We start from the raw sequence: 25,854 nt of genomic DNA on the forward strand, positions 1-25,854 counted from the left end.
GGTGGGAAAAGTTCAAAAGAGACAAAATTAGGCTTTTATGGGGGAAATTCCTGACCATTAAAGCTATCCAAATGTGAAATCTGCCATCAGAGAAAGAGTTACCTCTTAGTGAAGTCTTAAAGAAAGGGTAGATGACCTCTTGTCAGATGTGTTGTAGAGGGAATCATTCAGGTATGGATTGGACTAGGTCATGACTGAGATCATATCCAACTCTGAAATTCTGATCTTTCCTGGCTTAATCTACATCCAAATCCTATCCTTGATTTTTTTTTTTAACTATCACCATAGACAAGTCCTGAATCTCATTTTCCTCATAAGTAAGAAAACTGAAAATAATGATGTCTCACTTCATCATGGGGTGTTGTAAAGACTGAATGAAATGATGTGTGTAAAATACCTTGCAAATTTTATAATTCTATATAAATGTCAGAATAGTCAGTATAGTATAAAATGTGAGACAGAGGAATCTTTTTCCATCAAAATCAAAGGCAACAAAAGTATATGGTGTCTGAATAGAAGAGAGAGGAGGACTAAAACAAAGGAATAGTTAATGTGTGTTTTAATGAATCTAAAACATCTGGAGATGTGATTTCATATTTTTAACCAAAAGCTATTTAAGTGATTTTTCTTCCTTTTTAATAGCTGCTCTTAATATTTTTGAAATTGTCTTTTAGTTTGTCAATTTTGCACCTGCATATTAGCAGCAAAAATTTTCCTCTTAAGAATCTTCCTTTACAGAAGCAGCTACATTCAAAGAAAGAACACTGGGAAATGAATATAAACTGCTTGCATTTCTGTTTTTCTTCTAGGGTTATTTATACCTTCTGAATTCAATTCTCCCTGTGCAACAAGAGAACTGTTCGGTTCTGCACACATATATTGTATCTAGGATATATACTGTAACCTATTTAACATATAAAGGACTGCTTGCCATCTGGGGGAGGGGGTGGTGGGAGGGAGGGGAAAAATCGGAACAGAAGTGAGTGCAAGGGATAATGCTGTAAAAAATTACCCTGGCATGGGTTCTTAAAATAAAAAGTTTTTAAAAAAAGAATCTTCCTTTAAATATCAAGATCAAAGTAATCAGAACTAACATTTAGATAGTGCTTTCACTTTTATGAAATCACTATATATTTTCCTTATTTGATCCCAACAGCAATTATGAGTGGTGAGTGTTATTTTAGAAATAGAGAAACAAATCAAGAGAAGTTCATGACTTACCAAATGACACCCAGCTAACAAATACCTCAGGAAGGCATTTGAATTTGGGTCTTCCTGACCCAGCAGACCTAGCTAGCTGCCTAGGGGCATTTTTGTGCCTATTTGGATACTTCAAACACCTGTGATTTCATCTATGTCCATTCTATATGTCAGGGTAGATTATAATCCTTCTGTGTAGATTATTTTAATGATAATCTACTCATTTTATGCTGCATCTGTTGCTCTGTCTAGTATCAAATCAATGGAATAAGATACCCCTGCCAGGTCAGAACTACAAATCTCAACATGCCTAATCTCAATAACTCAAACCTTGACTGACACTGCCTCCCTGCACCCTTTCAGTTTCCTTTTCCTACTGATTGGAGAACTAGAGGGTGGAATACCAAACTCCTCCCATTGCCTTCCTTTTCAGAGGGCAGAAATTGGACTTTTTGGTTCACTCTACTCTATATGTGCTGCTTTACCTAGTTTCAACTCCATGGAACCAGATGCCTCTGCTTGGTCTTCCTCTAACCTGAGCCCTCCCCTGCTTTGTTGTTTTCCCCATTAGAGTATAAGCTTCTTGAGAGCAGGAACTATCTTTTTCTTAATTGTATCCTCAGTATTAAGCAGAGTTCCTGACAGAGAGTAAGCACTGCATAGATATTTACTGAATTGGACTGGATTAATGAATTATTGTGGTCAAAAGAATTAAACATCAGGTGGCCAATATTCTAGCCAGGAGTTTTTCCAAACTTAGTGAAACTGTTTTCCAGATACTAGGCACACAATATATAAATGTGGGTCTTAATTCTTCAAAGATTTCTCAATATGTCTGGATAAAATGGAAAAAAAGAGAGGGCAATTTTGTCCAACAATGTTGACTAACTGCTAAAGTACCAAGGTGTTTTTAGCCATTTCTTTTTCCCCAAACCATTTTGATGAGCACTTATTCTGTTTAATGAACTTGAAGTATCATTACATAATCACCCAGTTCACTGGATTAATGATGAAAAGAGGAACTGATTTCTCCAGTTGCATCATCTGAAGTAAATGTTAACTTTCTTTCAGCTGAGTCCTTAGTTAACCACATTAGTGTGACAAATATGTCTTTGTCTAGCATAAGTAATTAGAATTTAATCACTTTAACTGCATCTTAATTACCCCAAATGAATTGAAAGGACATTTAATAGCAAAGATTAAATTGCCTTAATGAACGATTTTTGTGACTACATCAATACTTTAATCGGGTTAGCCACTCCTATCATACACTATAGTCAGCAGAAGTAGTAGTAAGATCTGAAACCACTAGGTGGCGCGCTTTCACCATGTTTTATTATAAAAAGCTAAATAAAGTGGCCCACAGTCACTGTTCTTTGGCTAACCTCCTTTGGGAGCTATGGAATTCTCACGATGTGGAAAAGGAACGCCGTCGTTTCAGAAATGGCAATTCCTAGGACAATATTAGAAATAAAATTTCTGTTACATGACGTTTGGAGACATGCAAGGAATAATTGAATCTTTTAGGTTTTTAACATCGCATGAAAAACTGCTTGGCTCATTGGATAGAGAGCAAAATATCGAAGACCTGGATTCAATGTCTACCTCTAATGCATATTAGTTATGTAACCCAGGCCAAATTAACCTCTGTGTGTTCTAAGTGATTCTGGTATTGTAGATTGCAGGGAGTTTCTTGTATTAATGAAATCACAGGCATAGTTACTATCCACCGAAATCATGATGTTTGATATTTTACAGATACAATCTGTGTATCTATGCATTATCTAAAACATATAAAATCCTGAAAAAATAAGCAAATCATAGCCATTATACGTGGCAAGCATTAGCTCAAAAGCAAGAAGTAGAATTGGGACCAAATATGCTCTTTAGATCTTTAGATTTACAAAGGTAACCCCCAGCTTGGTCCCAGCAGTCAGTGATTCCAGGTGGAATAGAACTACTTATAGCACACACATAGGGCATGTAGCAGGATGAACAATGACCTGGCAAATTGGTTCCTTTACTGCCTCGCTATGTGTCTTTTGCTTTCTTTCTCCAGTTTCAACAAATGGAAGCAATAATACATAACTCTAACAGGCATGTTGTGAAGAGAAATGAGGTAAGAGATGTGAAGTTTTTTGAGATCCCTAGAGAAAAGGCATTTGTGTTCTACGCTTAAGGCACTATTGTTATTTTTCACAGATGTTTCAAGTTAGGCCTGTAGATATAGGACAAACATTACATCTATTTGATTCACCTATACAAGTGGCAGATTATATCTCTGGTTACTTACCATCTAGTTTCTATATATAGACAAATCATATTAATATGATATAGTAAATGTTAGGGCCTAATTAAATTCAAGTATTGTCACATAGAGATTTTTTTTATTGGCATGATTTCTTTAAAGGATAAAAATGCATTTCCTAAAAAGAGATTTTATAAAATGATTGGATACCAATGTTATGGAAATAGTCAGAAGTGTTATTTTTCTTTGAAGATAATCATCAAACAGGTGTGGTGAAGTGGAAAGAATGCTAAATTTGGAGTTGAAGGATATGGATTCTAGTTAATAATATTTAACTATTTGTGTTAGCTTGGGCAAGTCATAACCTCTTTTGGCCTAGGTTTCCCCATTTGTTAAAAAAAAAAAAAGCAACTCTTCTAGCTCTAAATCTGTGATCCTTTCATAAAAAATAATGAAAAACATTTTGGGTATGCATTTCCTTTACTTTACATGTGAATAACAATGCTTCCTCAACTCACACAATTGTAGGAATTAAATGAGATAGCCTATGTGAAGTCAGGACTTAAATGTTTTAATATATTACCATATAAACACAAGGTAAGCCCAGTGCCTGGAACATTTAAGGAACACAATAAATGCTTATTTATGAAGTCCATTTCATTTGAACAATATAATGTAAGAGGTCTTCAGTGATTGCTCTGATCAGTTGCTTTACATTGACTTATTACACCTTTCCACAATTATCAGTACAATGATGATGTCCAATATCACTGAATATCAATAGTCAGAAAAAAAAGGTGACAGTGGCAGGGCTAATCATTTTCATTTTAATTAGAATTCTTTTTGGACTGCAACTTTTTTTTTTTTATCTTAGTGCTGTGAGTCTGTGTTAATTTTCATTGTTAATTAACATGCAACAAGGTTATTTAATAAACTCAAAAAAAGCCTCACTAAAGTTGAAAGGAGAATTAAAAGATTCATCCAGTCACATTGTGTATAAACAGACTTAATCTAAGTTTTCTCTTTAACACCATAGATTTAGAACTGGAAGAAAATTTAATTCAACTGCCTAATTTTACAAATGAGGGTAAGTGATTTATCCAAGATCATATAGTTGACAAAGCCAGAAATTCATGCCATTTTCTCTGACTTCAAATTCAATGGTCTTTCTGGGTGCACCATTTTCTGGCTTGTAAATGTAAATTATAGCTTCCTGTCTAATCTGAATACTCTCATTAAAGTATTCCTTGACACAATATGGGAGGAGAATTAAAGTTTGGGTTTTTAAGGAAACATTAAAATATTTATCTGTAGTTGTTAGCTGTATATTCAGAGATACGAGCCCATTAATATATACAGAATGCATTTTATGGTGAAATTAAGTTCTTTACTTGAATTTATGAAAAATAACTTTAAAATAAATTAAATGGCAAAGTAGGTATGCTTATTAATAATTAGTAGTAGTACATACATTTTAATTATAATATGATTTTATTATTTGGAAAAATGAAGCAATTTTTATATCAATGCCATATGAATTCAAACAGTTTTACAAGAAGTCCACAATGTAACAGTTTCAGTCTCAATCAGATCCCTAGAACATTGCTATTACTGTGGTTTGGGGTTCTCTACTCTCTGTCAATTAAGAGAGCACAAATGAATTTATGAAATGATATTGTTCAAATGAAATGGATAATTTCCTCCTCTTACTCACAAAAGACTCTGAGGTTGATTTCAGATATCAAATGAATATATGTTTAATATATATATTATATATATTTAAACAATCAATGCTTACGGGCAAAGAAGAGGGAGGATTGCTTTTTCAAGGACAAAGTCACTTTCTACCAAGGCTGAATAGTGCTATATCAGTGACAATCCTCATTAGTTACTGACTTCATTAATTGAAGAGTTGGAATTATTCCCTATTAAAAAAAATAACAACAACAAAACACCCGACATCTGTGTGTAGTAGTGTTCCTTTCATTAGCTGAATCACCATGAATGTAAAAATGATGACATCAAAACGTATTCCGTGTTACTATCGTAACAATCTCCTTAAAGACCAGTTAGATTAGAGATCACTATAGATTTTTCTCAGCACGGATCAAAGGGACTGAATTGAACGTTTTAGTTTAATGATCCAACCCATGTCACACCCACAGGGACGCACATTTAGATTCTAAGAAGCAGGTGTGTAAGTGAACTCAGACACTTGCTGAAAACAGCAGCGTGTGTGTGTGTGTGTGTGTGTGTGTGTGTGTGTGTGTGTGAGAGAGAGAGAGAGAGAGAGAGAGAGAGAGAGAGAGAGAGAGAAAGAGAGAGAGAGAGAGAATATCAGTCCTTTAAATCTGACACTTCCGTTTACTTTTCAGTGGGTGCAAACCTTTCCATTTGGGAGTTCGGGATTCCTAGATAATTTATCTCCTTTCAATTAACAAGTATTTCCATCTTTATTTCCTCAAAAGATTCTTAGCGCCTTTGTAATTGCAAAGCAAGGCCCTGCGGGGGAGATCAAGCCTGAATCAAATCCACTCTAGCACTGATGGGCCTCAGAAGCCCTGTCCAGGGTACTGAAGGGACAATGCAACCAAGAAAGCCAGGGAAACAATACAGTCTAAACTTGTTCTTAAGATGGTTATTTTGGATTTAGTGGCCCCCATCTTTCCTAGAGATAAATTTGAATGCAACATGTTTTAGACAAAGAACCGACTTTTTCTGGCTCTGTCTTAGGAGGATTTTGCTTTGTTTTGTTTTTTAAGAAAGAAAAATAAAACAAAGCAAACACAAATCCTAACATTTCCTTGCTCAAGCCTAGGGTCAAATGAGAACCATGTTTTCTAGTCATATGACTCCAACCTTGATATAGCCAAATAGGTACCACAACAAAAGAATGTGCCTGAAATCTAAATGCTGAGTAAATTGTTTCAGGGTGGAGGTTAATGCTCTAAGAAAACTGCAAATTTATGATTGAAGTTGTCTCCTCACTAGGGAATTTTTCAGCCATAAGTTCAGAAAGCCTCAATACAATCCCTCTTTATATCACAATACCAAGCCTGAGACTTTAAAGTTTTTATTTGTGATTCTATCTTTGTCCATTTAAAATTGCCCAAAATAGAAATGACTACTTTAGGAGGTAGTAGATTTTCCAACACTGAAGTCCTCAAGCAGAAATTGGATGTCTTAGGTCTGGAATGCTATGGAGATTCCTATTGAAATATCTGAGAACTTTGATCTGATTCATCAAAGGATGTGACCTTTGAGGTAACATCCAACTCAACAATGCTATGCTTTTATGGCTCATCACCTTCCGCCTTTTCCAATCCATCTCCTTTTTATTAGTGCTATTATTAATATTAATTATCATAACAACTAGAAAATTTTAATAACCATAGAAATAAGATCCTTTCCCTCTAACGTGCCTGCTGAAGGAAGAATTCCTCCAGTTAACAATCTGCCTTACATTGGCCAGTAGGGGGCAAGACCAGCTTCTTAAAAAAAAAAAAAGCTGTAGCAGCTGGGCAATTGAAGGTCGGCAGAAATGTAGGGTAGCATGTCAATAGTGTAGACACTTCCCAGTTATTTCGTAGTGCACTACAGAAGTCCTGTTATTTCTGGATGTTTTTGTAAGCAGCAGAAAGGAGGACAAAGACTATTCTAGGATTTGTACTTGCTGCTGCAAACACACCCTGAAAGTATAAGATCAAGAGATGATTAGAGGGGGAGCAAAGATGTGTTTGTTGAGGTGGTGGTGGAGGAGGTAGCAAAGCTGAGATGTCTACCATAAAGAATAGTAATAACATTTCTGTAACCTAAAACCCATCGAGATAGAGTAGCAAATCATTCTGCCCAGAACTCTATAGACAACTGAGTCGGGCCTGTTGGTTGAGCAGTGCTTTTGATTTTCATCCAAACAGATTTTTTTTTCTTCGAAGAGGGAAAAGCCTCTGAAGGTAATGGCCGAAGAGATTTTCTCCTAAATTGCAAAGTTGGGCGTTTCAGCAAAATGGTAGTACCCAGAAGGCTGGGAAAAGCTCTGTCTACTAACCACACAGGTAGTTCCTTCCCAATATTTCTCTTTCCTGAGTGTGTAATCTTTCTCCTGGATTTTATTGTTTGCGGACAATAATGCCACAAATGACGGGAGAAACCAGATAATAAACTGTTCCCCCGTTTCCTGAAAAGCAAGGGCGGGAAAGAAAAGAAAGGGAAATAAAAGTTGGAGTGTTTGGAGACTCACGCAGTGTCAGGATAATTTCGAGCTCAAGCACAAGTCCGTTAAGAGCAACTGCAGACATTGATACGAAGACTTTATGAATGGCAGCGTAGGTTTTGTTACTGCCCGCGTCGGTCACTGTGGGTGACTGTCAGAGAGACAATAACAAGGCGGACACTAACACTGGTAGCAGCGGGAAGGTCATCTGACTGAGGGGAAAGAAACTCCTTAATTCAGGTTGAGCCCCCCAAACTGAAAGTTAGTGTTAGTGCGTGTGAGTTTTGTTAATGTATGTTTGTTTCGAGAATCTTGGGGTGAGGGGAAATAAATCCCCAGGGGGCTCCCAGCTGGGCCAGTTCTGCCCCTCCCCCGCGGTCCCTTTGTTCACCGGCTCTGACCTACTCAAAGAGCAGCTGCAACTGGCTGAGCCTGGGCCAAAGGGATGTGTGTGTGTGTGTGTGTGTGTGTGTGTGTGTGTGTGTGTGTATTAGAGGAGATCTGGAGGCTCTTTCCTAAAATATCCTGCGTTTCCTGAATGGACCACTTGTAGGTCAAAAATCCCTTTCGCCTCAGAGTTGAGGGAAACTTCCCACCTGAGCCTTTGATCTTGGCCCACTTAGGTAGCCCGACTAGTGGAACTAACTATGTCCCTCTCTCCTACTACCTTGGACCCGGGTTGCGAGCTATCCTTAGCTTCTTGGCACAGAAGAAACGAAGGGACCTGTGGAAATGATCCTTGGCTCTCTCTTGCCCTCCTTCCCCCAATTTGGAGAAACATTAACAAAAAGCAAATGGAGTTATGCAGGATTCAGTTATAAATCAACCAGGCCACAAGGCCACTTACAGCAAACAAGCCCCAGGTTGGCCCCGCCGACACTTTCTCAGATTCCGGGTGACCATGCGGCGGGTTCAGCACCTCTGGATGAAGACAAGATTATTTCTGTAGTTCCAAGGCGAGGTCACTTTCTCTGTCCAAACTCCCCCATTCTCCTCTGAATTCCCCAAGATCGAACAAAATTCAGGACCTGGAAGGGGAATCACTGGGGAAACTCCAGATGCTCAAGATTGGAATGAATCTGAGCCAGTCCTGGTGACTTTAGAAGTCCATTCCCTTTCCTCCCTCACAGTTAGCTTAGGATGAATTCTTTTCATTTCTATTGATTCCCTCCAGATACCAGAGTAATGCATTTCCGAAACCTCAGATGTATACCCGGATAGTGTTTGAATCCAAGCAGATATAGAACGGCGCTTTGCTAGTCAAGTTCTGCTTAAACAGATTTAAATACAGAAGGGCGAATGAAGGCAAAAAGCTTCCTCCACATAGAATTCTACTTCCCGCCCAGACGGGTTCAGCAGCTCGGCCAAGCACATTTATGGGATCTCTAATTGGAAACTAATCTCCTCCTCCGTTTGATAGGCGTCCACGTCAGAGGCATGTCACCCCACCCCACCCCACCCGGGACACAACACTCTAGCTGCGCGAGAGCTGCTGGGCTGCATCTCTAATGGGAAGCAGCGATTATTACTTTGAGGAAAAAATATTGATTTTTTCCTTGCATCTAATTCGGTGAAACTTCCTTCTGTTACCCATCTCATACTAGCCCTTTCTGTCTATTTTTGTCAGAAAACACATAACACGTTATAGTAAAGCTGAAGAGAGGGGGTTAGATTTGTACGTGTGGAAAAAGAAGAAGTAAGCATTTGGAGTACATCATCAATTGCCCATGTGGCCCAGCTTCCTTTCTCCCACAGTTGCTAATTCAACTGAGACCTCTTCAGGTCCTTACTGGATCCCTTCTCCGTTGCTCTCTCCAGTCAGAAGCTCAAACCCGGTGCTTTCTTCACATTCATAGTATGCTCCCATAAGCAGCACGCATATTAAACAGTGCATAGAGATAACATTCTCCTTCCATAAAAATATAAATCTGCAGGAAGCTTCTGCTCTTTGCCTTAAAGGGAAAGGATTGAAGGATTAAGGGGAAGAGAAATGCTAAAGATTCATTCTAATCTTCTGCTTCAATTATGTTTTTAAGGATTCCAAAATCAAATTACTCCTCTGCTATGCTTACAGATTTTTTTTAAATAAAAGTTCCAGCATAGTTTCAAAATATTCCTGTATTTCACAACCTTTTACAAAGTAGGCCGAAGGCTATTGGAAGGTTATACATCTCATAAGGTTTACACTCTAATTCCATCCAGGTCATGATTTTGGTTGTTCTCTGAATTTTTTATTCATTAACTGTTACTACATCATTACTAAAATAACTTTAGAGTCAACCTATGCTATCCCAGCCTCCAGGTTCTCATTATTGTTTTAGAGCCTTTCCCCTCTAGAAATTTTTTTGGTCATATAAAGGGACGGGAGGGGGCAAAGCAAACTCTCCTTTTCTATTTACTTTTACTTGTTTTAAATAATTACAATTTTTTTTGTGTGTGTGCAATAGATTCTCTCCATTTCTACTACCAAGGTAGCTCTACTGCTGGGGAAGAGGAGACAAACTATTAAATTTTTGTGGAACTGTAGAATAAATTAGATTGTGGAGAGAGTGAGGGAAACAAAGAGAATAGGAGAGAGAGAAGGAGGAAGAGGAGGCAGCAGAAGAGAATTGAAGACATAAATGGGAGAAAAGAAAGGGCAATTGCTGGTTAAACTCTCAAGGAAGACTGGATGTGGGAGGAAAGAGTTCTGTGACCATATTCTTTCTGAGAGAATGTGATTGGTCAGTACCCTGACATACCATCTATATGTAACAAGCTTAATGCTCCCCTGTTTTTGCTTGATTTCTAGGTATGTATTAGATTAGGAAAAAGGCTTCAAAAGAACTCTAGAAACCCATTCCCTCTAGAGGATCCTTCTAAGTCCTATTCCAATTACTGCCATCAATAGGAGGCCAGAGGAGAACAACTTATTCTTTTCTTTTAGGGCAAGCCATTATGGTCAACATTAATTCTTGCTTATGGACTAGGCTGCTATGGGTCATTTGATTAACTGATGAGAAAACAGAAATTGGAAAGATGCTACCTGGGGTTCAACCTCTGGTGATCTCATAAACCTTAGGAGCAAAGAGGAGTATCTCAATTATTCCTTTCAACCTGACCTTTCACAAATGCTTAGGAGCAAACTGGAGCTGCCAAGGTCTTCTCTCCAAAAAGACAAAACCTTGTTTCTATTGTTAACTAGTCCAGGACCCCAACTGTTCTTGCATTTGAGTGTGGTGAAAGGACTCCCAACCCTGGAAGTTGGTGATCCAACCATTCCTCACCACTTCAGCTCCTTCCCAGTGTATGTCCAAGTGATCACCTTCACTCCTCTGATGTCTGGACTTGTCAAGCTTCCCAGACAAGAACTGAAGCCAATCAATATCATCCTCTTCCTCCAACTTAACAGGAGGCCCAAAATTATGGTTTTTGGGGAAATAAATAGGTAGCTAGTGGAGTCCAGCATTAGCAAAAGGACACTTCTTTTCTAAGGAATAGAGGAATTAATGTATATGCTAGAAACCTGGGTCTAGCAACAGCCTGAGGGCAGTGGAGTAAGTGTGTGGAACAGGCTCCTCTGTAATCAGAAATACCATTCTTTCCCCCTTCTACCCCCGCCCCCCCCACCTTAGGGAAAGACAAGAGTGTGACAAACATAACCCCCTTAATGAAAACATTGTCCTCCCCCCTCAATGAAAACATTGTCTCCCCCCTCAATGAAGACATTGCCCTCCCTATAGAAGACATGGGGACAAATAACAGTCTGTAATTGAGTAGCCTCTTTCCTCAACCTCTTCCTATTTCCAGAATGAGAAGTTGAAGTAGTAAATGTGGAGAAGGCATCATCTAAGCAGTGCTGAAAAAAAAAAAAGAAACATATAGAAATAGAGGGGCCAGTGAATACAGTCAATGGAGTACCCCAGGCATCGGGATGGAATCTTGGGATTGGAACAGCGAAGTCAGACAAGGGGAAGAAGCAAGAGAAGGAAAAGTAAAAGCAAACAGACCTCGCAGTTGGGTTTCATATTTAAGTTTTAGCCCTGCCTGCACCTGGCATGTCTCTCTCTTCTCATTGGAAGGCTATGGAGTTAGTGGGACGACCCCGGAGAAAGGGAGGGAGGGAGATAGGGAGCTCTGGCCTTCTCTTTGATTTTAGCCTGTGAAACGGCTCAGTGCCCCCGGCTCTGGCTCGGATTGACTGTCTCTTGTTCTCCAGGGACGAATTAATGGAGAACGATCAGTTAATTAACAAACCCTCATTCAGGCCTTTACCATTCTATTCAAGCCACTCACTCAGCCTGGGAGCAGGGTCTGAGGTGTGGAGGCCGAAGGGGGCGGGAGGATTAAATTAACCTAACTGCAGTCACAATTCGGCCTCTGATCCCTGGGAAAAAAAATCATTTCCATTTCTTCCCTCAGCTACAGCCAGCACCTGGACCCCTTACTCCTTTCGTTTTTCTGCCTCGCATCTCCTTTTAGTTAGTTTTTTTTTTTTTAATGTCCCAAATAGACAATTAGATTCTAGTTCTAGTTCTACCATAAAATTATAAGAATAATCATTCAGCTTTTCCCCCCAATGCCATCACTGTGGAAATAACAAAACCAGCAGGCCACTGACCAAAACTGCCAGGACGCAGAAGCTGGTAACCAGCGCGGGTCAATCAGTCTCTCGCTTCTTTTTTTACTTCAGCTTGGAGCTGAAAGCTAGCGGTGGGGCTTCCTCCCTACCAAATTTGGAATTCTCAGACCCTCCTCCAGATATGGTGGTAGCTTTTCAAAGAAGCAGCAGAATAAAGTGAAATGAAGTCCTAAGGAGGCAGGCACCTAGAGAAACTCGGCGGACACAAGCATATTCCCCCTCCCTTTTTGCTTTCTTTCTCCCCCTCCTCCACTTCTCATTCTACGAAAACATTCAAGTCCTCTATAACTGGGTTAATTTCAGGCAAGAGAGAGCCAAGGGAGATAAAGAAGGAAGGATGAAAACAGTGGGCATTTATAGCTACAAACATAAACTCATTATTCACAGACACATTGACATCTAAAATAGCAATAGGATAGGATACATTCTGGCCACACGAAGTAGATTCCCAAGCAGGAGGCGATTCACCTACGTAAATGAATATAAGTTCCAGATAGTAAAGTTCTTTACGAATCTCACCCAGAGCGCTTATGCTCCATTCCCCAAACCTGAGTTTCTCGTACAGGACCGGAGCCCAGGGCATGAGTTCCGTGTGAACAATATGAATACACATTTAAAATAATACTCACCCGTGTACGCGCGTGTACACTACACAAGAGTAAGCTATGGGTAAACTGTGCAGCTAAAGATTCTGGCAGGTATCGCTGGTTTTCTCGAGCCTCTGCCAGACCTGCCCTCAGACCTGTCTCCCTACACAACCTCCGGAAGCCGGAGCCTCGGTGGTATCTTTGATGGGGACTGCCTGGGTTGGGTCCCGAGGAAAGAAAGACAAGGGCACAGAAAAATGGAAGGGAAGCAGCCGGACCTGAGAGGCCATGTACCGGGTGTATTTTTGTCTCTGAACTGATTTTTCTAGGCGGAGACGCAACTAACTCTACCGGATCAAATGCGATGATTTGTTCCGATCTCCCCAGCACCCTTACTAACTTCTCTGCCTTCCCAGCTCACCTGCTAACCGGAGCGCTGACATTCGCTGGAATTCCGGCTCCTGTAACCACTTCCACATTCTCCGGAAGGTCTCCCGGCCAGATTTCAGTTTGCTCCAAGGTTTAGGGTTGCGCAGCAGGTCAGAGAGGGTCCCTTGCGAGCGGCACAGCACCCTTTGAGCGAAGATGGCCTGAGGGATGCTGTATCGTTTGAGCTCGGTGGTGATCCGCTGCGCCACTTCTTTGGTATTGATTTCTTCCATTTGCCCTGAATTACTTCCATTACTGACCTGGGAGCCGGTCACCGAAGGGTTTGGCTCCCGGGCAGTGCCCAGGATCTGACCATGACCCTGGGCATTTAAGTGGGCATGGGGGTGGTGCGGGAGGCCATTGATGGGTACCATGCCTGCGGAGGTGGGGGTGAGGTGCTGTTCCCCGTGCCGGGCTAGCATGGCTGGATGGTGGGCTTCGAAGCCGTTGGGGGTGAGCATCTTTTCAGCGGGCATAGTGGCGCTCGGGTGGGCGTAATGGGGCAGTCCTTGCTGGGAGTTGTGAATGCCCCCCAAACCAGAACCGGAGAGGGGCGAAAGGCTCTGGCCCATGCCGGGTACGTCCTTGTGGTAGGGGGTGTAGAGGTTATTCATGGACGCTAGTCCCCGCTCGTCCCGCATGAGAGTGAAGCTACCGCTCACATTGCCGGCGATCCGCTGGTGGTGGTGAGGATGGTGATGGTGGTGGTGGTGGTGATGGTGATGTGGGAACTTGTCCGAGACCGTCGAGATGGGAGGTAGAGGCTGCAAAGGGGTTAACGTGGTATATGTGCTGGTCATGCTCATACCTGGAGGGGTCTCGCACGCCATGGTCATGGTGGGGTGCAGGGGCCCCGCCAGGGCGTGTTCGGGGGGTCGGTGGTGGTGGTGGTAGTCCCCGCCGCTGTCCAGGATGGACGCCATGCCCATGGAGCGGGGGTGAGCGGGCAAGTGGCTACTGCGATGGGCTACAGAGCTGCGATGGTGGGGGCTGCTGCTCATCAGATCGGCTGTGGCGGGTACCGGCTCATGGCTCACCCCGTGAAGATCGCCAATCGCCTCCATCGTCAGCTGCGCGTTCATTGTGATTCGTGCGACCCGGCGGACAAAACATCTATCTGGCCGGGCAGTGGGAACGGTGTAGGAAGTCTTCACATCTGATGGTTGCGGGTTGTTTCGCTGTGTTTGTCTCTCTCTTCTCCCTCGCCCCCACCTCCCTTTCTCGTTCTTTGCTTTCTTCCTTAAATATTAATTTTAAAAATGTTTGAGCTGCTTTGGAAACACTGTCCCTCCACCCCCTGTTTCCTTCTCTCTCCCCCTTTCTCTTTATAATTATAAGGCCCCCGGTTCCTTTAAAATCGCCCCCGCAGCAGCCGTAGTTGGTGTCTGGCTGCGTCCCTCGCCATCTCTAGCCATGTCTCTTTTACTGTTTCAGAGTCTCTGGCCACCGCTCCGCTGCTGCTACCGGAGGAGAGTTCGCATGCGCACTGATACGGCCCCCCACCCCACCCCCATTCCGGGCCGGGCCAGTGACGTCCCCATACATATTAAGGAAGGGGCCAGGCGCCTTCCTATCGGAGTCCGGCTGGGAAGTCGCGAGCACATGCAAAAAAGCGAGGAGGGAAAGCGCGAGAGGAGCCTGGAGCTGCAGCTGCAGCTGGAGATGCGCGTCCCGCTCTGTTTTCTTGGATGGGCTCAGGCCCGCATCCTGGCTTTAAAGGATTTCTCCTCCCAGCTCCTGGAAGGGGAGGCCGGGCCAGGCAGTCAACCTTTGTGCTCCGCTGCTGGGCCCAGAGGCCGCGTCAACCCCGCCCCCTCTTATCACAGCAGCCTCCAGGCCTTAGACTGTAAGGGAGGAGAGGGCGGGGCTGGCAAAGGATTTGGGGGTGGTGGTAGTAGTGGTGATGGTGGTGGGGAAGATGATGGTAGAATGGAGCCGGACGGAGAGTGCAGATAGAGAACTGATCCTAAAATCTGCCAGATTTTTTTCTTGACAATGGGTTGGGGGTAGAGTGCTGAGTGGAAGGCAGAGAGAGAAAGGAGTCGGTGGTTTCAGCTTCCTTACCTCTAACCAAGACTTTTGGCAATCCACTTTTTCTACCACATCCAATCCCCATCTCAGCCCTAGGAGGGAAGGGTGAAAGGAAAGTGGGACAAAGTTTTCCTGAAGATGGCCTTGGGGGGGCAGTGCCAGGACTGGCTGAGCGCCAGGCCCTGGGGACTCAGGTGGCTGGAGTCGAGTGTGGGGTTGCAGGACGTCTTTACGCACCTAATTCTTCCCAGTCGTCTGGTTTTTTCCACCCTTTCTCAGTAATTAACACTATAGACAGCTGGGTGTCTCCTTCCCTTCCAATGACTTGGCATTTTCGGGGGTAGATGGGGTGGGAAGGGTGTTGGTTTCCCACCCCCGGTGAATTCTCATTTTTAACTTCCGGGTCCTGGCGAGGCAACCAAACCCTCAGTTGCTCTGGCGGGAGATCCAGGCAGTCCCTTAGGCTATTGTCCCGTTCCCCCGACCGCTGGGCTAGCCTATGTCCTCACAAAGGGGCGATTCCGTGGAGCTCAAGGATAGAAAAAGGGAGACAGTGGAGGACTTCGGACCGGGTGCCAGTCAGTCTTCACTTCTAAGCAGTTACTATTGCCTGACCCGGTCTCTGCTCCAGGCCAGACCTCGCCCAAGTCCAACGGAAAAAGTCATCCTTCTTTTTCTGAAAGGAGCTTCAGAGAGTGAAGATTTGAAAAGAGATTCCAGTTTTTTCCCTAAACTTTCCCCATAAGCTCAGATCTTTTAAGGAATCCGATCCTTGTACGAATAGGATAGTTCAGATGAGCCTTTGCTCTCTTCTTCTACACCAATTTCAATTGTACTGTGGAGATAGATCTAGGCTTTAGTTGAGGTGTGTGGGGGACTCTATAAGGGGGAGGGAGCAAAACACAGAGCTGGCTCAGATGCTGGAAGCACGCCAGTTCACCACATGCCGAGGTTTTCTTTCGTTTACAAAAGGGAAGGGGGGGGGGTGTCACAAAACAAAAGGCAGAGCTGTGTCCGCTTAGGTGCTTTTATCCCCTGGAGAATGGACAGATGTGCTCATTGTCTGACTGTGAACAATAAAGGCCTCACTAGGGACGCAAGGCACTCCCGCCCTCTCCCCCCCCAATAGTGAGGAGGGGGGCTGGGTGGAACTTAAATAGAACCCAGATTCAGAATTCCTATATCTTGTCTGGGAACACGTGGGTGCGAGCTAAATCCTCGTCTCCTTTACTGTATTTGGTGCTCCATTCTGGGTTATATATATTGACCTAGGATTGACCTTAGATTTAAAACTGAGGATCCATCTGAAATCCGTGCTAGAAAAATCACTCGAAGCTGGAACACATAGAGATAGAGCCCACCAAAGATCACCTCCTCCACGTTGTAGGTGTAGGGTAGATGTGCCCGACATCTGGGAGAGGAAGGGTTCTAGGAGATGGGATGTGGGAAGCTTTGTGAGTAGTAGATGGTTTTTGGTGGCATAGATAAGACTCCCCCCTCCTTACCCCACCCGAGACCACAAGGATTGAGTAAACTTGGATGAAAACAGAAGACAGCCTATCATAGAGGTAGTGGGCCTCTTTTCTGTGCTCAGGTAGAATAGTTTGTGATGTGTTTCTGTCAGGGACAGTCAATCTTCCGATATTGGAAATTACTGGGCTTCATCATTCTAGTTGATTTAATAGAATCAAAGATTTAATAGGATTGCTGAGCTAGAACCTCAGAGAAAACCCCATCTTGTCCATATAATGTTATCCAGGCCCTTATTGAAATAGAAGTATAGTGACAAATGATAATCCAAAATCCAAATAATAAAAGTGACAATGAAATAATGTTGTCATATTAATGGGAAAATAATTACTGACCCATAAAACACTTAAAGGTTTGCAAAGCACTGCCCCTCACAATATAATCATGATTATTGTTGGAAACAAATGACAAGGTGTGAAATAGGTTTCCTGATTTGCTATAATGAAATCATTTCAGAAACCATCTACAGACAAACTACATTGTGGGTGAAAAGATATTTGTGGAATAATACATTCTGAAAATTATATGTTCCTTATGTATGTTTTCCTTACTTCATTATGGGAAAAGGAATTTCTAAAGGCAAATGTTGCAGTCATGTATCTTGGAAAGTCTCAATCCTTTTCTTATCCCCTCCAAAAAATTGTTTTGGAAAAGGCAAATACTAAGTGAAGAAATTGTTTGTAATTTTCTTTATGAATAGTTAATTAAGATTTGATCCTGAAAACACTCATGCAAAGCCCCCCAATTATATTCAGTCAGAGCTATCTGGAAAAGTGTGAAACAATGTGATTCAAACCCTATCCCAATACCTGTATATATGAAATTTTGTTTAAGGATATATTCATAAGGGTGGCTGTCCAAATTAAACTGTTGGATATATCCTACTCAATTTGATTTCTCCTCTGAAAGGGCACATTATAAGCTTAGGACTAGTTTCATTTTTGAAGTTTTGTTGGTCATATTTTATTTAAATATTTCTTTTAATCACTGACATGCTATAGTTAGAGGAGAATAAGGGACTTTTTGTCCAGGCCTAAAAAACCATCACTTGCTCCAAATTTTGAGGAGAAGCTATCACTAATATTTCTGATGAATAAGGAGGGGGTCCTTCCTATCTCTCCTTAAAATGACCTGGAAAAAATGGTAGGAGAGGAAATTAATCTATGTTTTCTGGTCTATCTAAGTCTGGTAAAGCATTGTGGTGTAGAGTCTGCTTTGGGATTTGATGGTCCTGTGTACGAATTCTGATTCTATCACTTACTATCTATATAATCATGAGCAAATCAACTACCCTTTCTGAACTTCAGTGTCCTTATTTTTAAGTGGAGGAGGTTGGACTTAATAATCTCTTAATTCCTTACCAGCTCTAAACATGTTCTTTGAAAGTTCAATATCCTTTGAACCCTAAAATTATCTTTTCCTTATACTCTTTGCAATCCTTCTAGAGAAAAGGAGAAGGGACTCAAAAGTATTTATTATTCTAGAAGCTCCATATCTTTCCAATCACCAGTTTCCATAAGTTTCAAATTCTTCTGATGAAAAATTTCTATAATGAAAACTAAATTTGTAAATTTGTGTGACTAGGGGATATTATTGTTGATTCTCCTGAGGTGGATAAGTCTTCTAGGGCTCTGAATTTTTTGTTAACAAAACGTTTCAGAAAAAGCAGCTAACTTAAAAGGAAGAGTCTATCAATCTGGGTCCTAGTTCCACCTTGGTGTCTGATTAGTTATATGTCTTTGGGCAAGTCACTTGGCCTCTGGGTCTCTGTCAATAAAACAAAGATAAGAAATCTATATCAAAAAGCTGTTTTTAAGGATCAAATGAGATAATGAATATGAGACAAAGCACTATGTAAGTGTAAAATCTTATTTAGAAGAAACCTCATTTTCATAACCAAAACAGATTAAAAGAAAATATTTTACAACAATTCCCTTCTTATCTCCACATTTAAAAACTATTCATAACATGAAAAGAAAAAAAGAATTGTGATGATTAAGCTCTTGATACTAGCACAGTTTATGTTTTGAACCAATAAGAACAAGTTATGTATTTACATTTAGTGAATAATAGAAGATAATTTTCCTGGGGAATATATGCAAGCCACAGTGTTCATACCAGGTCACGAAAGTGATGAGAATTGATTGTAAACTCAATGTTTCTGAAACCTGAATAGAAAAGAGAAAAATAGGAAGGAGTTAATAGTTGATAAAGGGGCTAACATTTCACCAAATAATAACCACACATTGATTCCTTCTGAAAATGACCAATTTTTTTCTACCTTAGGAAAGACCAAGAAGATTAGTTCATTGAGATTCAATATATTTTTGACTGCCAAATTTCAGAACATCTCAGAAGAAATGTTGTTATCTATCCCCATCATGAATGTTTCTTTAGTATTCATATGAATGTATGAAAAACATAATTGTTAAGGAAGAAATCTCTAGAGTTTAAAGACAAGCTAGGCAGACTTTTAAAGCACCCATCCATTCATTCAAACAAATAGAGAGACACAGAAATATGTAATATTAAAAGTCCATTACTGAGTGGTGGCTATGGAGAAGACCAAATTTAGATAAGATAGATTTCTGCCCTCATGGAGCTTACAGATTAGTAGAGAAAAGAATACTTAACACCATTACATAGTGAGTACATGGGAGAGGTACAAAACAAAGTTATAAATGAGATCTGAGAGTGAAGATCCTAACCTTATTAGAGGTAGGGATCAGGGAAAGGTTTACTAAAGATGGGTTTTAAAGAATTGGCAGAAATTCAACAGAAGAAAGTAAGAAATTCTAATAATATAGAATAGCATGAACAAAAGCAGGAAAGGAACAATATGGAAGCAAGAGAATGAAAGGGAGCAAGTAGTCCATTTTTATTATAGCACAGAGTGTGGGCAGGGGAGTAGTAATAGATAAGAATGGAAGGGTAGACTGGTGTCAGATGGAGGGACTTGTATAGCAAGCAGAAGTTTATGAATATTACTCATTAGGTAATATGAGCCTCCTAAATCTTTCTGAGCAGAGACATGATATGAACAGATCAGCAACAAAGGAGATTATTCTGGCAGAGGAATGGAGAATGAATTGGAATTAGGAGAGAGTAGAGGCAAGGAGATGTGTTACATAGGAGGTTGCTGCTACAGTTAAGTCAGTAAAGATTCACAAGGTGTTGGAAATGCTAATGGAAATGAGATTTCTAAGTTAGAGACTTTAAAGAGGAGGGATTAATAAAGCTTGATAAACAATTGAATGTTAGAGGCCAAAGAGAAAAGACTAAAATACAACATCAGAATTTCAAGCATGGAAGACTGTGTGGATGGTGGTGCCACAGATAGAAATAGAGACATCAAAAGGAGAAGTAGACTTAGAGAAACAGAAAATAATCTTGTCCTGAGGGTAATAACTGAGAAGATCATATAGCACATGGGTTCTTGGATTCTCTACAATGGAAGAATGCAAATTTAAGAGAAACTCCAGTTCTTTGTGTTCTTTATAATGCCGCATGGGCAGTACAGGGACTGAGGGTGGGCAAAGTAGACAGCTGACTAGGGTACAACATTCATTCAATGACTATTGATTATCAAGGGATGGGAATTGATGCTTTTTAATATTACTTTTGAAGTTATCAGTGACTTTGCAGTCATTAAGATGTTACTCTGTAATCACTATTAAGCATGTGATTGGATTGGTATGTTGGGAACTAAGATTTTATTATGCTTTTGCTATTTTTCCAAAGAGAAACAAACTATTCTTTTAATGGGCAAATTTACTTTCATACTTTGTTAGTGGTTAGGGATATTTGTGTGTGGGCAGGGAGAGAGAAAGGGATGAAGAAAGGTCAAGAATTCAAATTTCTAGCCTTACTAGGTTCTATTCTTGAGAGTCAAGTGCATTTCAGTAAAACTTGTGGTGTGTGTATGTGTGTGTGTGAGAGAGATAATTTATGGTGGTCTAAAAGCTTGATACCATCATCTCTGGATCTTTTTTCACCCAGAATTCTTCTAATTATTCTGAAATTTTTGCAATTCTGTTTACTGTAGATATTCAGAAAATTTTGGAAAGAGAATACATAAATTTACAGGTAAAGAGAAAAACACTGATAATTTGTTAGTGTAAAAATATTCCTTAAAAGTAGTTCAAAATTATTTATTTCCTCTCTTTGAAAGTGAAAAGCACTATTATTCCACATACCTTTTCTTCTGATAGAAAAGAGGAGCAATAGAAACCAATTAATGAAGGATGGCAGGTTTTCAGTTGATTTTTTTTCTTTTTCTTGTTTTCCATTTTGCTTAGCACATGAAATCTTTCCCAGCTTTTTTCCTCATTAACTTTTTTCCTTTTCTTTTAACTTATTATCAATATTTCTATTAGTTTTCTTGTTTTCCTTTTCTCTTCTTCCTCTTCTCTTTTTCTTTCTTCTTCCCTCCCTCTATCCCTTAGTCCCTCCCTTTCTTTCTTTTTTCTTCCTTCCTTTTGAAAACACCAGGCAAGGGAATATATTTTAGTCAAATTCCCTTAAGTTTCGGCTTCCATTTTCAGGTGGTGAGAAAAGAGGTATTGTCATACATATTAAGTCATAAGCCTCATGTTCAAGGAAACAGACCTAATATCTTCTTTAAAGTTCTTAATTCACCTCCTGATCTGGGTCAAGAAAGCCATTCTGCTAGGGAGCTAATTTAAGAGAATTATTCCCTAACCTTGACCATTTTGGAAAGTTCCTGTCTCTCAGGGGCAAAGAAGAAGCCTGAACACATTGTTCAAACTAGGGTTGTTTAGGGTTATCATTAGAGATCTTATTCTCTGTATACTGATGCTTAAGATTCCCATATCTCCAAGACAAATTGAGGTTTAATCTATTGTACTTCCAGGTTAAACCATTCTCAGTTCTTGACCTAAGATAGCTTTCAGGTTTGGAAGTAAACACTATATGGCCAAGATCTGATTGGCTATCCGATGGCCTTGATGTTGCCAAGGATAAGATGATGTTCTAAGGTGGCTCTCCTGTAAAAGAGCAATAAAGACGAGGAGTTAGGTGAATGGAGCTCTGCTCCCTTCAACTCTAGAGACAACACTATGTTTTCCAATATGTCTTTTTTTTTTTTTTTTTCCGGGTTATACTTTAGAGTTGAATTGTAAAGTGATATAGATCCAGTGGGAGGAAACTTTTCCGGCCTGATTTATTTAAAAAAAAAAAAAAAAGGAAGGAAGAAAGAAGGAACTGAAGTAAGTAAAATAGGAAGGAAGGAAAATTGTGTTCTGGGCTCCTTTCAATATCTATAATTTGACTCCAAGATGCCCTAAAGATGTAAGAGTCTAAGGTGGTCAGGATCGGAGCCGGAGCAGTGGTAAGGTTTACTAGGACTGCGCCTTGATCTCTGTGGACTTACCTGGTAAGACTAGTGCTGAGGCATAGTTAGAAATTTGTATATTGGAAAAAAGCGACCTTTTCCCTTCCTGCTGTCAACGATAGATTCGATGAAACGCACCCCATATATTCTCACTCAGTCCACTCTTCCCGCTCTTCCTTCTCCTTCGCGACCCTGTTCAAATCTAGCCTTCATATAAACTTCTGTTTAGGTGGACAATCTGAAGTATCCCTGGATTTAATGAGATCTTGGAGGTATTAACCCTGGCAGAAATCCCTACAGTTAAGAAAACCCGTAGCAAAGGAAGAATTAAAAGGGGTATGAAGTCGAGAGAAGGTAGGAAGCTATTCACGTTTTTTCAAAGTGTGAGCTACCTCCCAGATAGACCCAGAGGCTTCTGGGACGTCAGAAACTGGGGTCCACAGCTGTAATCAAACGTCTGGCAATCAGCTTCACGTAGAGAGGGTTTCAAGGCGCCCCATTCAGAAGCTTCCAGTGTTTAAAGACCCTGTCTCTTCTTCCCGGGTGGGCGTTTGTTCCCTTCTGTGATCATCTCCAGCAGCTTCAGTTGGTAACGCAGAGGGGAAGCTTTGGAGGAGCTGCACTAGGGAGGGAAAAACTCTTTAAACAAATCATTTCGGTGTCTAATCAATTAGTGTTTGTGTAGTCAAGTGCCATAGATTTAACAGAATAATCGTTAACCACCCTTGTCTTTATTTGACCCGCAGACACCTAGAAGATTTAAAAATGAAACTTTTGTGTTTTGTAACTCTCTATTATCTTCCTCCATTCCTCTTTTCTTTTCTTTCTCCTTTCTCCTCTCTTCTCCCCCCTCATTCTCTCCTCATCTTTTTTCTCCTCTCCCACTTTTCATTCCTGTCTTTCCTGTTGTTCTTTGTCTCCCCCTTTCTCACTCTTCTTACCTTTCCTTTTTTTTTTTTTTCCCTCACCGACCTTCCACTCTCCCCCACCATGCTCTTTACTCAGTCTGTGGGACTCCCTGGCGCCTGCATCCCCAGAAAGTGGTATATCCAATCCTATTTAAACTACACCCTGTGGGTCCCAGAGTGGCTTCTGTGGCTAGCAGAATTTCAGCATTACAAGCTCAAGAATTAGGTGGCCAGCACAGAGAGCCCACCTAGGATCTGACCTTATTTAGAGAGAGAGAAAGAGAGAGATAGAAAATGCACAGGACTGCACCTTTAACCGGTACCTAAAGCAATCAGCTACGTTCTTACATAAGAAAGACTGTTTTTTTTTTTAACCTTCACACAGGAAAACTGATGTCCATAAATGTCTTTCAGAGCAGGACCTATGGATTGCACTTACATGTACTGTATTTCTAATCTTATAAGGCGATGATGCTTGCAATTTGACCTCATTTGTTCAAAGAGACTAACAGAACCCTACAATTTAACCACAGAGGATCTTTATATTAACTAGATACCTAATGATACACAATAGGAAAAAGTATACTTAGTTTATGCTTTTCTTCTAAGAGAGACAAATAATGGGAAGAGGATTTGAGTTCTTTCTTCTGGTTTCCTTATATGGAAGACTTCTCATACACAAGGTCTTCCTTATTCACCCCATATTCAAGGCTGAAGATGTGACTAAACAGATAGATCCTATATCTACATCCTTGTGGAAGAATTGTACTCTGCGATTTCTTTCTTTATCCACCTCATCCTTCTATTTCTGTAATTCTTAGCTCCTAGGTGAAGAAAAGAGTTGGATTTCCCACCCTTGACTTAAGTCATGCATTCTTTTAGATGGATGACAGGTAGTGTGGTCAGTGCCTGTGAAGCACCTCAAAGGAGTAGGTAATGCGGGACTTAGGAGGCCTTAGCCATAGGCCTTTAATATGAATCTGTGCTTTAGGTGGAGGGGGAATGGGATGGGATAGGGAAAAAGTGAGACATAAGATGAGGACCTTCAGATATCACTCCTTTGGACCTCAGGGCTCTGATCCCTGAAATCCTGGAGTTTTAAAACTGCAATCCAGTACCATTATGACCAGACATCAGAAAGAATTCAGGTAAACATGTGAGGATGACAATGAGAAGAAAGAAAAAAGGGATTATTGTATTTGAGTTATTGGTAACAGCCTCCAAGGCAATACACTGATTTACTGACCAATTTCCCCTCCTCTCTAATCCTGGTTGCAACTTTAGGGAATACCATGGCAACGATGGTGGTAAGAACAGCAATAATTATCTGTGTAATGATCACTTAAACTAGAACAGCCACAATTTGGACAGCAGATAGCTTTGGACAAATTGTTGGTTAAATGTTTGGCTCTCTTTCAGTGAGATGCACCTAAAAAGGAACATCAGCCCTGCCGTATCACCATCATTGTCACTATCATCACCATTGTAGGCTGATTCTTCATCTGAGCCTCTGATCTTAAAGAATTTGGGCTTTCTTTGCTGTTCTCTCATCTGTTCCCAAGAGATTTCTTTGGGGTAATTGTCATCAAACTAAGAAAGGCCTCCTTCAACAAGATGATTACAATATACTTGACTAATGCCAGTATTTTTATGTTAAACATATATTAATCTGAGCAACAACAACAAAAATCAATATTGCTAACAATAACTAATCAAAGAAAGAAAGAAAAACCCAAACACCATGTTTTTACTCTTTGTCATCTCCTTTATTTGGTTATTTCATTTTCTTTGGCCCATCTCTCTTCTTCAGTCCTGATGCTCCCTCCTTGACCTCAGGGATCTTTTCCTACAACAGAGCTTTCCCCCAACCCAGTTTGGGAGATCCAAGAATTTTTGCATCCCGATAGAAAGGACTGAATTCCCTATGATGAAGTTTTCTTTCTAGGATTTTCCCTGAGTTTGTCTTCAATTCTAAGTTCCCCCCCTCAATCTTTTCTTGGGGAGAACAAGGTTACCCAAAGGACTTATGCAGTGTTCAATTGTCAGTAAATTCTGGTCCCTCACAACATTTGGCCTCCCTGCCCACAAACAAAATAGCTCTATCTGATGATTTGAGCTTTGAACTCTAATTAAGATGAGGTGCCTAAATATCTGGACCCTGACATCCTGCCTTGCCTTCAACTCTCATTTTGTTCTCTTTGCTTTCTAGATTCGTACAGAACACAGCTGGAGTCCAGTTAGGGTTTCTTATGGAGAGTTTATACCCCACCCCTCTATATTGGTGTTTTCCACCTGGAAGGAACAAACCGGAGGGGTTAGGTAATGAAGGAACTTAGGAGGTTTGCAAAACACTGTAAATAATTTAGTATTGTATTTCAAGGAAAAAAATAGCTTTCTTAAATCATCCCCACAATATAAATTGCAGACTTACAGTATGGTCCTGGTAAGTCTAAATTTTTAAAGGAGCAATATTCAAAGAGACATAGATGTCTGTATTAATTATTTATTCGCCGGTGCCTTCCTTCGTTTCTAACTTATTATTAATTAGGCGCCTCTAGTCTTTCGCAGAGAGCTCCACAGAGCCAGTTGCAGCTTTAAATATGAATTAAAAGCAAATCCAAGCTACTGTAATGCGAAAATTATTCCGTGTCTTGCATGGCAGAGATGAATAGCTATGTGGATCAATACTGCGAAACTATGCTCCAAACGACAGGGTTATTGATAGCTTATATTA

The 25,854-nt window shown here is 40.8% G+C and overlaps 1 protein-coding gene across 2 annotated transcripts in view; it reads right to left on the reverse strand.

Moving 5' to 3' along the window:
- The window catches only part of ONECUT1 (one cut homeobox 1), a 39,852-nt gene extending 25,323 nt beyond the window's left edge, over positions 1–14,529 (reverse strand). The window contains exons 1-2 of one of the 2 annotated variants that reach the window (XM_051980679.1): positions 13,291–14,529; positions 8,509–8,582 (exon numbers count right to left, since the gene is read on the reverse strand). In XM_051980679.1, the coding sequence (XP_051836639.1) occupies positions 8,509–8,582; positions 13,291–14,380 (1,164 nt within the window). In that variant the 5' untranslated portion in view covers positions 14,381–14,529. The remainder of the gene's footprint in view (positions 1–8,508; positions 8,583–13,290) is intronic. The other variant, XM_051980678.1, reaches the window with a different exon arrangement.
- Positions 14,530–25,854: the final 11,325 nt, after the last annotated feature.

The sequence above is a fragment of the Antechinus flavipes genome, chromosome 2, assembly GCF_016432865.1.
Source record: "Antechinus flavipes isolate AdamAnt ecotype Samford, QLD, Australia chromosome 2, AdamAnt_v2, whole genome shotgun sequence".
Classification (NCBI taxonomy): domain Eukaryota; kingdom Metazoa; phylum Chordata; class Mammalia; order Dasyuromorphia; family Dasyuridae; genus Antechinus; species Antechinus flavipes.